Raw genomic sequence first — 13,504 nt, 5'->3', positions numbered from 1 at the left:
TCTACGAACACCCGAGGCGCCCTATTAAAAACATGGCGGATTAATCAAATTCCAAGCTGTCTGGGACTGAATAGGCCGATTCTGATTTGACGATTTGATAAGGCCGTGATCTTATTTTGATATGACCTTGACTACCTTGAGTCGTGTTATCAGGCATCTCACGCACACGCTTAAGTGCGAGCGAGATGCCTTATAAGACGACTCCTGATTGGTGCAGCGACGCAGGCTGACTCAAGGTTGTATCAAAGTTAAGGTGCAAGTTGGAACCCGACCGCAGACGCCAACTGCAGACGACGTGTCATAATTTCGAGCCTGACTGACAGAAAGCGCCGTATGTATAATTGGATCCGAGTGAGAGAGGCACTACTGATCTGCGCTCGGGCGACAAGTGTCGTTTGAAGCTCGGTGACACGTTGCTAAGTTCGTATCGCTGACTACGAATGGTATTTTATAGAAATACATAAAAACCAGGCGTGTCCAACTTGTACCATCAGGTTTAAATTTGCATGGACAATTAATTAATTATTTCATTCATAACTTGTCCATACTGTATCTAAAGATGAAACCCATATTACATTGTTAAAACACAATCGGCCTCTAGGTAGTGTTCACAAACTAAGAAGTTGCGTCTTCGAGAATTTGTCAGATACTCATGCAAGGAGTGCTTAACGTAACTTTATGTGGTCGCTTTAGCTGAAATTCAAACCACTACAAAGATACTGCGACTTGCCAAAATCTAGAGCTTCTGAGGATGAGCCGTGTAGACGTCAGGAATTTAAATTATTTACACTTAAGAAGGTAGGTGGAGTATAGCTAAGTGGATTTAATACTGACGACACGGTGCGGGGACAGGAAAGGGAATAAGTTGAATGGACATGGATTGCCCCTAAGTGGGAATAGTGGACCGCAAGAAACAAGGAACCGTCACGTGCCGTGCATAATAAATCGTCCCCGTGTCGTCATTTCCGAGGAAGATCACATTGCATTATGTAGCCTTTTAAACTGTCAACATGGTAACATCCTCAAAAAAGGTGGAAAGGGGACGCTTAAATATGTGTCACATATGAGGTTGTTTACAATCAGACAAGTAGTGCGCAGAGTACGGTATGTAAAAAATATAAACTTAGTGTAGAAAAGCAGTTGAAGAAGAAGAAACCTGTTGTGGATGTGTATTTTGACGAAACGTGTTGCAGATGTTTTTTGCTTGACGACGCCTGCGTTGCGGATTTCGTTTCTGATCTGTATAAGGGCTTATCTCGACGGCGCGGGAATCGCATGCGATTTTGGTTACATTCCGGACTATTGAGGTTACATCCATTTCGGTCGACCGATCAAATACCGCAATGTAATGAAACTCGCATACGAGTTCTCGCATCGTATAAATGAGCCCTGAGTTATTATGATGTTTGTTAAAAGACATATTCAGACATAGTCAGTTCTGAGGCAGACTACGAGGCAGACTTACGAAATAGTCTACCTCCAAATAACATTTCTATTTTACCTGCCAATTTCTGTCTTCCAAGGAAGAAGAATACTGGAATAACCAAAGCCAAATATAACAAGATATGAAAGCGGTTGTTTACAAAATGATACTTACCTCAAAGTATAGGTATTCTTTAAATAAGGGGCTTGTTTACCTCGTAGAAACAAAAGGGTGGGCCGATGATTAAGCACGTTTCATTTAATGGTATATAATATATCCTTTGTGATCACATTTCAGTAGCTCAGCATTCACGTGTAAATAATTCGTATGTGTACACACAATACATAACAGGTCAGAAACGCTGACGTCGTAAGGCATTGTTTTTAGATAATAGAGAGATCTTTAACCTGTACGTTACGTGAAAAGAGAAAAACCTTGCGTTGTATTGGTGTAGCGAGATGAAAACATGATACTGATGAAGTAGGTAGGTACCTACGTGCTCTAGTTATGTATGGCAAGTATATGCAAAGGTATAATTTCAATTTAAATAATCCTCAAGAACATAATAAATATTAAAATCCAGTATGAAATTATAAAATCCAGTATGTAACTTGGTAGGCTTTTATAATAAGTCCGTGTATATAATGGCGAGGTTGCTTCTCGACCTTGCATTGCTGTTATGACAGATGTTTTTCCACCTCGGTTGACTTTAATTGAAGATATGCCTTGATGTCACAGATAAGGTTAGTTCGAAAATTAAGATTTACAGAACTGGGGTCCATTTTTCGAGCCATATTAGGCTAATAAAGTGTGTTCTCATGGAAACCCACACGATTTGACAGTTTGTGGACTAATAATATTAGTCTAATATCGTACGAGAAATGAACCCCTGTATTAACTCACCCCCGAAAAAAAAGTGTATTTCTTACAGAAAAATTTAATAATACATTGTATTCCGTGATTTGCGCTGTGGTAGCGTAAGCCCGCACTCAACAAAAAGTTTTATTAACATAAGAATATTAACTTCCTTAATATATAGCTATTGTATCTTTTTTTTTCACTAACGGAAGTTGGCAATAATAAATAAAACAATATCACAATATGAACTCCCCTAAAAGAAAACAAAAATATAGGAATTTCAAATTTGAAATACACCTTTTAAACTTTATTTCATATTATTTCCAATAGTTTCATACTTAGAGGTAATATCTATGATATGTGATTATTTGGAGTATTTTGTATCGAAAAGGACTAAGTATCTAATTTCCTAAAGCCATTTCCCATTCAAAGCAGAAGCCATGAAAATACGCATAATATTCCTGTCCATCTAGGGCAACTTGATATTTATCAATGTCATTGACAGTGTCGTAAGAAAACATGACTTTGCTTGCCCTTCAAGAAAGGTTTGCGAACTTAGGTAGGGACATGTTTATTGCCAAAACATGTTTACAGGTTAACAAAATGTTTAGCCCAAATATATAGTTATTTGTTAACAGTTAGGTCGACTTAGGTCTAGAAATTAAACGACCAATATGGGACCTACCCCGTATCCAAATTCGAGCGACGCAGAAACAAATGAAAATTCGATTATTGATGGTCGTGGGAGGCCCTCAGTTTACTTTGGTTTGACTATCAAGACAAGGGCAGAACCGAGACAAGTACAACACTACTTAGTCGAAAAGGAACTTTTCAAAAGTGTTGCTCATAATCATAGCATACGTAGGTTAGCATTCTCAGGAAAATAAAAATACGACCTATTATGATTCTTCTGAGAATACTAAGCCCTCTTTTGATTAACACTACATTTCTCTAAATGTCTCTTTAAGACTAGGGGGCTCAGGTTCGAAAGGTTAATTATTACCTAGTTAGGTAGTAGAAGGCAATGGTGAAGAAAGTGAGTAGATCGAAAAAAAAATGCATCATCAAAGCCTTAGACTTTAAACAGTCTACCTTACCTACTACAGAAAAAACTCTGACAGTCGACCCTATGACACCACAAAGTGACAAGGAATTAACGTCACAAAAGAACAATTACACACACAATTACTCTTGAAGCAAAAACACAAAATAAATTACTTAGCAACAAAGTTAAGGCTGGTGCAGGTATTATACATTATGATATTTTATTCTGATTTGCATCCAATAGCAATAAGCAAATTAAAAATCGTTACATTTCCTACTGTCCTGTAGGTAGAAGGATGGTTGATGTTTGTATGGGAAAAATTCAAACTCATGCTAGAACACACGCCACCCCTTATTCTGTAACATCTACTATGTTGATAAAATAAGGGTATCCCCCATCAAAAAATTAAAAAATGATGTTTAGACCACCCTAGTAGGCAGATACAACATAAACGATGATAATTTTGAGTCAATAAACCAAAAATCTTATAAACATACCTAATGAACAGTGATCAGAATAGGGAGAGACTCAAAAGCCATAAGGTTAATTATTTACTACATAAGTAATTTTTTCTTACTCATAGTAAATATTTATCAAGTATAGCTCTTTAACAATCTAATAAGACTGCTATAATGATGTCAGAGTTAAGGCATGCCTTTCTTTACATCACTTGTGTTAACAACATGTTTGGTGTGAATTCCTTTGTCGAATGACTACCTATTTTGCAAAATGACCAAGTATTGATGATGGGGTTAATGATAGGCTGTGGTATTCTATGTGTAAACATTAATATTTGTATGAGTACAGTTTTAAATTTTTTTTATTGCAGAATACATTCATATAATTTGACATAAGTTATGTTTCAGTGATGGAAGACAAGGATACTTTAAGTGATATCTTTCCACGGATTTCCTAAGAATAATAAATGCATTTGCAATATATAAGCATTTAAATCACTTCATACCATCATAACAATTTCACTGCTTTCCGGAAAAAGATTGAAAAACAAAATCATAAAAAGACAATAATCTGTTTACCTGAGCCAAATATTATTTCTGTGTTTTAATATCTGTCCACAAAGTCAATGTCACATTGTGGTAATTTGGGCTAAAAATATCAAGTTCTGTGTGAAATAGAAATGTATATGAATGTCTCCTGTAATATTTGGAGCATACATATAGGCAATCTGCAAACAGATCACGCCTCTTAAGTTAGTACTCATGGTTGCTACTAAGCATTGTAATATATAAAAAAAACATAATTTTGACTATACACTATACCAGTGGTGGGCAAAGTACGGCAAGCGGGCCAGCTCCCGCCCGTGAAATGATTTTATCGGGCCCACCATGTGTCCTTCATAATAATTTGTACATACCCCGCGAAATAATAAAAATGCATTTTTGCTGTAATTATGGCCCTCCTCTGAATTTTTTAAACTTTTTGGCCTGCCATTAAGAAAGTTTGCCCTCCACTGCACTATACCATGACATTCATGTCAACTCTGATTAGTTATAAACCTTATAAATACAACAAATTTAAATAAATTAATAAGCAGTACCTATTCAAGGAATAACTATAATTTTTTTAAAGATTTTGCGTCAACAACTTGGTAACAAAACCTAAGGCAGGACATAAATTAAATGTGTCATGGTCACTGTCAAGGATAATAATTGTTACTCACAGGTCACAAGCTTGAATGGGTGAATAATCATTGTGGTTGCCGGGACATGCCCGAGGATAGTGACTAATGCCAATTTTAATTCACTACTATAGTGTATCCAGAATACAAAATACTAAAATGACATCAGAAAGAATATTGTATTTTTTCATGGATTGGAAACCTGCAGTATTTTTGTATGGGAATAAAAATTGTATTGTTTCATTCTTTGTTAATTATTTCATTTCTAATTGGGAAATCTAATAATATGAAGTTGTTATCTAAAAACACAACTGAGTCCTACATTTGGAGAATAAAATAAACTTAAATAGGTAAATAAATATAAATATATGGTTATTTAGAAGTTTTTGCAAAAGACTGGTACCAATCCCTGGTATTTTTTTCTATTTTAGGTGTTGAGAAAATATTTATGTAAAATATTAAAATAAACAGAGTAAACAACTGTTTATTTTAATATTTTAGTACTCATAAAGTAGTTTCAGAGTTTATCGAAAAGAAAAATCAACACTCACATGGACACTGGGACTAGGATCTGCAGATCTGCAGATCAGTTTGGAAATTCTGCAGATCATTTAAAATATATTTTAAAGCAATAACAAAAGGAAGAGGAGAGGAGGATGTCCATTAAACATGTTTATTTTATAGATTTGTAGAGTTTTCAAATGCAGCAAATGTGATTAATGTGACAAACAAGCCGATATTTGTTGTCATTATGTGGGTCCACGCAGAGCGAGCAGCATGTTTGGCCGAGGCACGTCTACATTGGCCGTTTGCCGGGCGAGAGAATTGCCTCACGACACTGCTCACTCTGTGTGGACCCGCCTATTGACAGGAATCTTTCCTGAGGGGGTAATTACACAAAAGATCCCTATGGGGCGAAGTGTATCTACAAAGGACCCCGAAAATCATAAGATAAGATGGTACTCATGAATGATGTCGAGCTGTATCTTCATTATAAACACCATGGGCACAATTACCGTCTTATTATTTGGTCAATCAAATGCTCCTAAATTGTATGACTCGCATATATAATGTTCTCCCACAAATACTGAAAAGATATCTCAGGCAGATGATGCATACTCCATATTTACCAACAAGTAAGCATGTTAACCCTGAATGTTTATAAATATGAACACAACAACAAGGTTATAACTGTTATAAGAACATTGGAAATATGGAAGCAACAATAAATTATATAATAGCATTATGAATATTATATCCTTTAGTCAAATATTGAGTGTTATTCTTATCGGTATTTTTCCAACAGTAAAACAGGAAAATGAAAAGACTTGGCTTGAATGTAAAATTCTACAGTAAATCTCATCTTTCAAATAAGACCATGTTGTAAACAATGTTCATACAATTTGATTTAGATTCTATCAAATGATTTACCAGCAGTGTACAAGCAGGGTACTTACTTTGAAAACTTCGGAGAAGAATCCAGAGCCAATCTTCTCCAGGATGAAGTCATCAAACGGGTACAGAGCAGCCACCGCGGTCCGGAGGGCCGTGCACGACGAGCCCGTGACCCTCCGGTCGCCCACCTTCTCACTGTCATCACTCACACTCGACTCCTTAACACAGAAATCATCATCACAACACTTGGTTCTCCCGTCGAGTCCTTCACGACGCCTTCGCCAGTTAGGCCCCCTCACGAAACGGCCCGCCTTCGCAGTCTCATCCAAGTTCGTGAAGCTCTCGGCTATCTTCAGAACCTTCGTGGGCCTCCGCCGCAGACTTTTACTCTTGCACTCGTCCGCTAAAAAATCTTGTTGCATTATAAATGTTGTCCGTGCAAGCGCTTGCTATCCCGCCTCGAACATCGCGGATCAGGTATCCTCGACGATACACGAAAGAACTCCCAAATGTAACATTTCAGCACATACAAACTGGTGGACTTGAAACTATGCGAAATAACATTATAATCACAAAAACTAAGTCGATTGTTGCGACTGTCACTTTCACATATTTCTACACATCCTCGTATTATTGGCACGGTTGAATGTTGTTTACGTTTAATTATTACGTATTAAATTTATATGATTAACTTTAATGTTATGCGATAAATATTCTTTCAATTTAAGTCCAATTGGTAGACGACGCGCGGTGCAAAGTAAAGAAAGCAAGCAAGCAACGATACCTACTACAATCTACAACAACTACACATGACTGATATCAGTGTTGGCAGCACTCATTAATAGTTTTCTTGATGTTGGTAATCTTGTCTTGCTGAGAAGAATGCGTTCACGATAATGTTTTAAGTTTTGATATTTTCATATATAGCTTTAAAAGGCCATCAAGGATTGTTTGTTTTCTATTTGCAACGTGTTTAATTTAAATACAAAAACAAGATATGCTATTTTGTAAAAGTAAATTTTGTAAACAATGCGTAACCCAATCGTAAACAGTTGTAAACAAAGATAGGGACAAGGACAACCCTAGAAAAAAGCTGTCATGTGTCAACTGTCATTTCGTGTCCATTGGTACGTCATACGTCATATAGTAATTAATTTGTGAGTAAAAATCGGCGAACGTGTCTATATTTATTATTTTTAATGTAAGGATAACATTAAAATTACGAAGCAACACTGCAGGTTAAGTGGCGACATTAATGTGCTTAATTTGCAAATAATTTGCAGGTATTTACGCATACGAATACAAAGGCCAGAAATGTTGTCATCTGACTTTTTTGTAAGGAAAAACTAAAGATATTTGTTTGTTGTGCTGAAATGACCGGAAGGACGAGTAAAAGTTATTAAAATCGAAGTAAAACAATACACGGATCGGAAATTTGTTACTTGTACAGTCTGCAAATTACATTAAAATGATGCAATCGACAGAATGACTCATATCGGCAATCAACAAAAACATTCCCGGAAAACCCAACTCAAATTATTGTCACGTAAATTCTTTTAAAGTTTATTTGTATGTAGTCGTTGCGGCATATTAATCAAAACATTCCATTTTGTATTTACAGAACAAGAATAAACAGCAGATTGTGTGAGGATTAAACAATCCAGGTGCTGTCCAAAATGATACTGTTCGAGGGGTTTCAGAACAGACATCCAATGCATCCCATGCAAAGAAGGGAGCCACCAGTTCCTCATGGTGACAATTTGGGCAATCAGTGCGTGGAGGTAAATATATTTAAATGAATTGTAACCCCAAGTTTGACAGCTGAATAATATGGTGGTGTGGTGTATGGAACGATGGTATCTGAAGCTACATAAAATAATTACAGGCCTACCAACACTACTATTACACCACAAAACCACCAAACCATACTACTAAATACAGGGATACCTTATATGTTAGGTCGCTTCAGATTCCCGAACAGCAAAGCGCCCAGAAATAGGAGCCTCTATTCTAGTTAGGTTGTGAAGGTTTTTTTCAGAAATTTAAACTTTGGAGAATAAAGCGATCAGTATTCATGTGCCTACACAATTTAAATATTATGAAAATATGCGCCTGGTTAAAAAACAAAAGGGGAAAAAATGGAGTTGTAATGCAAATTTTGCTATGCGTAACAAACGAGTTTGGAAACCTGATCTAACTATTCAACCTAGAGACAAATAAATGAGACATTAATAAGATGCTTGAAATAATAATTGAATGCCTGTATGACTATTTTGTTATCAAACCTACTTTATAACTGATAAGGTGAGGTAATTGTTTTTTACCTGGAAATATTGTGTTTCTTTCCATAAATTATATTATAAGCATTTGATTAACTGAATATTAATCTTCCTGTAGGCTTACAGGAGCACTCATCTTTTTCCAACTGTATTAGCTAGAGAGGGATGGGTAGTCTATCTCGCGGCACTCCTGTGTTAATGTTAAGCAGGCTGGTCCCAAATTAATTAAAGCAACATTCCTTATGGCTGGGCTTCCATTTATGAATTTTAGATTAACAAACACTTTCCAACATGGAAAAAATTTCCACTAATTTTGTAGGCACGTATTTATTCTAATTGTATCTCTATATCTACAATGTTGGCCGAACGTTAATTAGAATTGACCATTAACCATTACAAATTGAACCGCAAGACTGTAACCTTCCGTTGCGGTTTACGGTTCAATTTGTAATGGTTAATCATCAATTCTAAATATTCTAATTAATGTTCGACCAACACTTATAACTTATAACCTACTGATGTGCCGTCGTCGGGAAGTTTCTAAAATTATGTATTTTGTACATTTTACATTGAAAACTTTTGGGCTCTTCTCATATTTTTGTACGGGGATCGAAATTTTCTATTTCCAAAATGAAAGTTTCCTATGAAATGTTCCTGAAACTTCCAAGAACTATTCCACCTATTTCAAATTCTTCGGAACTTGCACTTTTGTATGTATCTCTAATTTTGTAACCGTCTTGTTATAGTGGCTCTTATAAGAAAAAATATTGTCTATTACGAAATTGTTATTACTTACCTTTCTTACCCTTTCATTCAAATTTCAGGAGAACCATGACGACATATCCTCCTTGCACAAACGACAAACGACGTCTGCAGAACACTTGTGCATTTACGATATTTTCAACAAACTTCAAAGGTATGGAGAATACGATATAGGAGGCACTTTCACCGACAACGAGCCTGACTTATGGTTCTATTTCAATACCTCTTTCTGCCCGGGGAACAAGTGTCTTCTCAATCTATTTGTATGTCTAAGAAAAGTGGGCAGCTTCAGCATCGGTATAAGCAAATCTCCTGAAGTCACCCACGGACCAGTCACAGCCAACTCACCTGGACGATCTTACTTACCATATGAATTTAAATGGCAAGTGTTCAAGTCAAATCAGCCCGATGAGAAATATTTTGTCAAAACTTACTGCTTTACACCGAAGAACTTGGAAGGCAGGATACTCTGCATTCCTATAGTGATTAAGACCGATCCTGCCAGCCCATTCAACATGGATCTAATTAAACAAATTAAGCTTAATCATGATTTTGGTGAGCTTTTATCAAAGCAGGAGAAAACTAACTATATAATTGAGTCAGCTAGTCGGAAACAATACCAAGTGCATAAGATAATTCTAGCTGCTCATAGTCCTCTCTTAAGAAACAAGGTTAAGAATGACACAAACTCACTATTCTTGGATATAAACGACAATGATATGGAGTTGCTCCTGCAATTCTTATATACAGGTACAATTAAAGATATATTAAGACAAGATTGCATTAATCTGCTAGATATTGCGGGGAAATTTGAATTAGGTAACCTTTTTTTTCTAGTGCAATATGCTATCGCTGAACAAATTAATGTTGCAAACTGCATGGAAATTGCACTCATATCGGAGAGATACAATTTAGAAAAACTACAAACAACTGTTTTTCAGTTTATAAAGGAGAATTCTGAAGTATATGAGACTGAAGGATGGAAAAATTTGAATGATGTAAATCTAATAAAGAAAATGATTCAGTATGTGAATACGAATAAGAGCACAAAATAATTCACAACGATTTTATAGTATTTTTCACATAGCTTGGATGATGGCAGCTGTCATCTTCATACAATTTATGAGTTATATAACGCAAAAATGTAGAGATGATAGCTGTCACCGTTCCCAAACTACCTGTTTGAAAAATACTATAGGTTGAGTAAGATGCGTAAAATCTAAGACAATTTCGTGCTTCGAATCTGACAGGTAAACGAGATGGCGCTGTACAGCTCCATACACATTTTGCGGTAATTCTGATTGTCCAAAGTTTTCGATTGACCGCAAATAGCGCCATCTGTTTTGTATGTCAAAAAAAGGAGCACATTTTTACCTTAGACTTTACCTCTCTATTACAATCAATTCTCGTTGCTATAGGTAGCAATTAACCATAATAATATTCTTGATAAGTTGAGTCATATTTGTCATACAGTAACAAATATAAAAAGTATCAAAACGATTTATAAATTATTTGTAGGTAATATTGTAAGTGAAACCTTTTAAAATAAATTTGTCATGTTCGTTGCCTTAACATAACAGTATTGAGACTTGGATAACTGCTAAATAAAAAAGTCTAGAGTCAGACCAAGATAAGTTGGCAGCGATTTTGGCAGCCCAGACAGTGTAAGTGTTAGTTTAAACGTCAAACTTCTATGAAATTATGACGTTAACTTAATACTTAAGAGCACAGCACAGCGTATGTCATTCCAGATCTAGAGCAGAGCCCAACTGGGGAAGTACCTCCACCTTACAGAAAACCACAGCCAAATGACACTAGACCCTACTCATAGTGTGTTCCTGCCGGTGAGTAAGGTTGCCAGAGCTCAATCAGGCTGCGGGGTGTTAGGGTCGGCAATGCGCATGTAACTCCTCTGGAGTTGTAGGCGTCCATAGGCTACGGTAACCGCTTACCACCAGGCGGGCCGTATGCTTGTTTGCCACCGGCGTAGTATACAAACAAAACTTCCACAGGCTGGGCTATCAAAATCGCTGCCATGTTAGCTTGGTCTGACTCTTAACAGATAAAGGCAAGATCTAGTCATAAAAAGAAAAAATACTCAGGTGTATTCGGTTAATTCCGAAAAAAAAAAGAAAAAAGTGGCGGGTAAAATTTAAAAAGGGATTCTTATTACAACAAAATATGAGTGATTGTAAATGATTTTCGGGATTAATCAATTTCCGAAATTGCCCGAATACACCTGTACACATAGACTAGATATCAACTCACTTCATATATTTTCTATAAAATATACATATATAAATAAAATAATAATAATAGGATCATGCATTCGTGAAAATGTTTACGTTTACCATTTAGGTAAACTATTTCTTTTTTGTTATTTCTACTAAATCCCGAGCTCTTTGCTTCACGAGAAAGTGTCCTAAAATTTCCATACATTTTTCGATTCTACCATTATTTTCTCGTAGGTACTAGGATCGAAAGAACTTGTAATTCTAAGTAGAAATAACAAAAAAAAAATGTCCAACAAAAGAAGGTGTACTGTACAACTTTAACCAGGCATAATTGGACCCTATCACTTTGAAATAAAGTTCAAAATCAGGTGGGCATTGTATTCCCTCTGCTTTACAAAGGCTTAGGTATACCTATTAGGTATTTTATATACATATAAAATACTTAATTGACTTTATCATCCTAGATGTAACAACGGATACGGGGTAATAAAAATATATAACTAATCAATTCTACTGTAATATTATTTTATATAACGAATAGAATCAGGCATTACTTAGCGGAAATTCATATTACAAGTCAAAACCACATCGATACAGTCCGTCAAGAAAGGCCTCAAATCACTAATTAAATTGATGGCAGCCGTTTTGCGTTCCAAAAAAACGCTACGGCTTTTTAAATTCCGTTTTCTGAACCTACTGCTTAAGAATCACACGAAGCCGCCGCCATGCAATAAAACTAAACGCTCTCATTTTAAAACATGCTGCTTAGATTACATGACACATGGCATATATATTTACGTAACATATGTATAACTATGTCTGGTATTAGTTTCGTTAAAAATTGTTACACAAAGTTAGAAGTAGGTAGGTACAGTCACCTGCTATAATATGTTACACAACGAGGGCTACATAAATATCTGACGATCTTATTTGTGGAGCCATAAGAATGTGTCACATATTTTTGCGGCCTTCGAAGAATAACATTATTGCAGGTGACTGTACTTCCTTATCATTAACTGTTGACACCACCTTACGGCTGGCCGCAAGTGTACGGATTTTTGTGTGAGTGAACGGGACGTCGCTATACACATTCATAGTGTTATCTCACTTGCATCTGTCATTCCGTACGTTTCCGAATAAAAAAAAACCGTGCGTGTGCGCCCAGCCTACATGTGATGTGAATTACTGTTTCTATTACTAAAGTTTATTTTGTGCATATACGTATAAGTTTAAGTGATGATATTTCACTAAGTAAAAGCGTGATATTTATAAGTCTTCGCTGTAATGATACGTACCTACGGTTTTAAACCTTTATATAAAGTAATTTGAATAGCGTGCCGAAATAAATAAATAATGTATCTTTGTAAATTATCACACGATCTGGTTTCAATTCTCCCAATCTAAAGTCCCATAGACGGTTCAAGAACTTCCATGCAATATTTGACACATTGCTACCACTTACTTTGCATTGCTATTAAGAGTACTTACAATGAATTCAGTTTTGAATGATTCACGGTTAGTTTCATTAGACTAAACAGAATTTGAAATAGAGGTGGATTGTCAGAGAAAATTTTGTAGCTACATTAAATTTACTGCCAGCTTTCGACACCGATTGAAACATTTATAACGTCATTTGACTTTGATCCTTATTCTTTCACTGATATTTGTTCAATTTGTTAAATATTAAAAAGTGGCGCCATTTTACCGGGCATAGGGTAAAGGTTGTGCCATACCTTTGGCCTTTGATCTATTAGATGGTGCCACTTTTTGATATTTATCAAAAACAGAGATAGAAGAATCATATAATACATAAATAAATCCTAAAGTTGGGGTAGTCGCTTCATTGTTCATCTATTGGAGCCACTACCC

General features: G+C 35.9%; 2 protein-coding genes across 4 annotated transcripts in view; one reads left to right on the top strand and one right to left on the bottom strand.

Moving 5' to 3' along the window:
* LOC133533819 (uncharacterized) overlaps positions 1-7,320 on the bottom strand; it is a 152,935-nt gene extending 145,615 nt beyond the window's left edge. The window contains exon 1 of the mRNA XM_061872875.1: positions 6,423-7,320. Coding sequence (XP_061728859.1) covers positions 6,423-6,782 — 360 coding nt within the window. The 5' untranslated portion in view covers positions 6,783-7,320. The remainder of the gene's footprint in view (positions 1-6,422) is intronic.
* A 156-nt stretch (positions 7,321-7,476) lies between these two features.
* LOC133533818 (uncharacterized) lies at positions 7,477-13,011 on the top strand. 3 transcript variants are annotated; one of them, XM_061872873.1, is made up of 3 exons: positions 7,477-7,561; positions 7,982-8,141; positions 9,464-13,011. In XM_061872873.1, exons 2-3 carry the CDS (start codon positions 8,037-8,039, stop codon positions 10,454-10,456), a joined length of 1,098 nt encoding a protein of 365 aa, XP_061728857.1. In that variant the 5' UTR covers positions 7,477-7,561; positions 7,982-8,036; the 3' UTR covers positions 10,457-13,011. The 3 variants fall into 3 exon arrangements, with proteins under 3 accessions (XP_061728857.1, XP_061728856.1, XP_061728858.1); XM_061872872.1 differs by having other exon boundaries at positions 7,490-7,643; XM_061872874.1 differs by having other exon boundaries at positions 7,495-7,598.
* Positions 13,012-13,504: the final 493 nt, after the last annotated feature.

The sequence above is a fragment of the Cydia pomonella genome, unplaced genomic scaffold, assembly GCF_033807575.1.
Source record: "Cydia pomonella isolate Wapato2018A unplaced genomic scaffold, ilCydPomo1 PGA_scaffold_206, whole genome shotgun sequence".
Lineage (NCBI taxonomy): Eukaryota > Metazoa > Arthropoda > Insecta > Lepidoptera > Tortricidae > Cydia > Cydia pomonella.
Note: the sequence above shows the minus strand (reverse complement) of the source record. Positions and strands in the feature narration are given on the sequence as shown.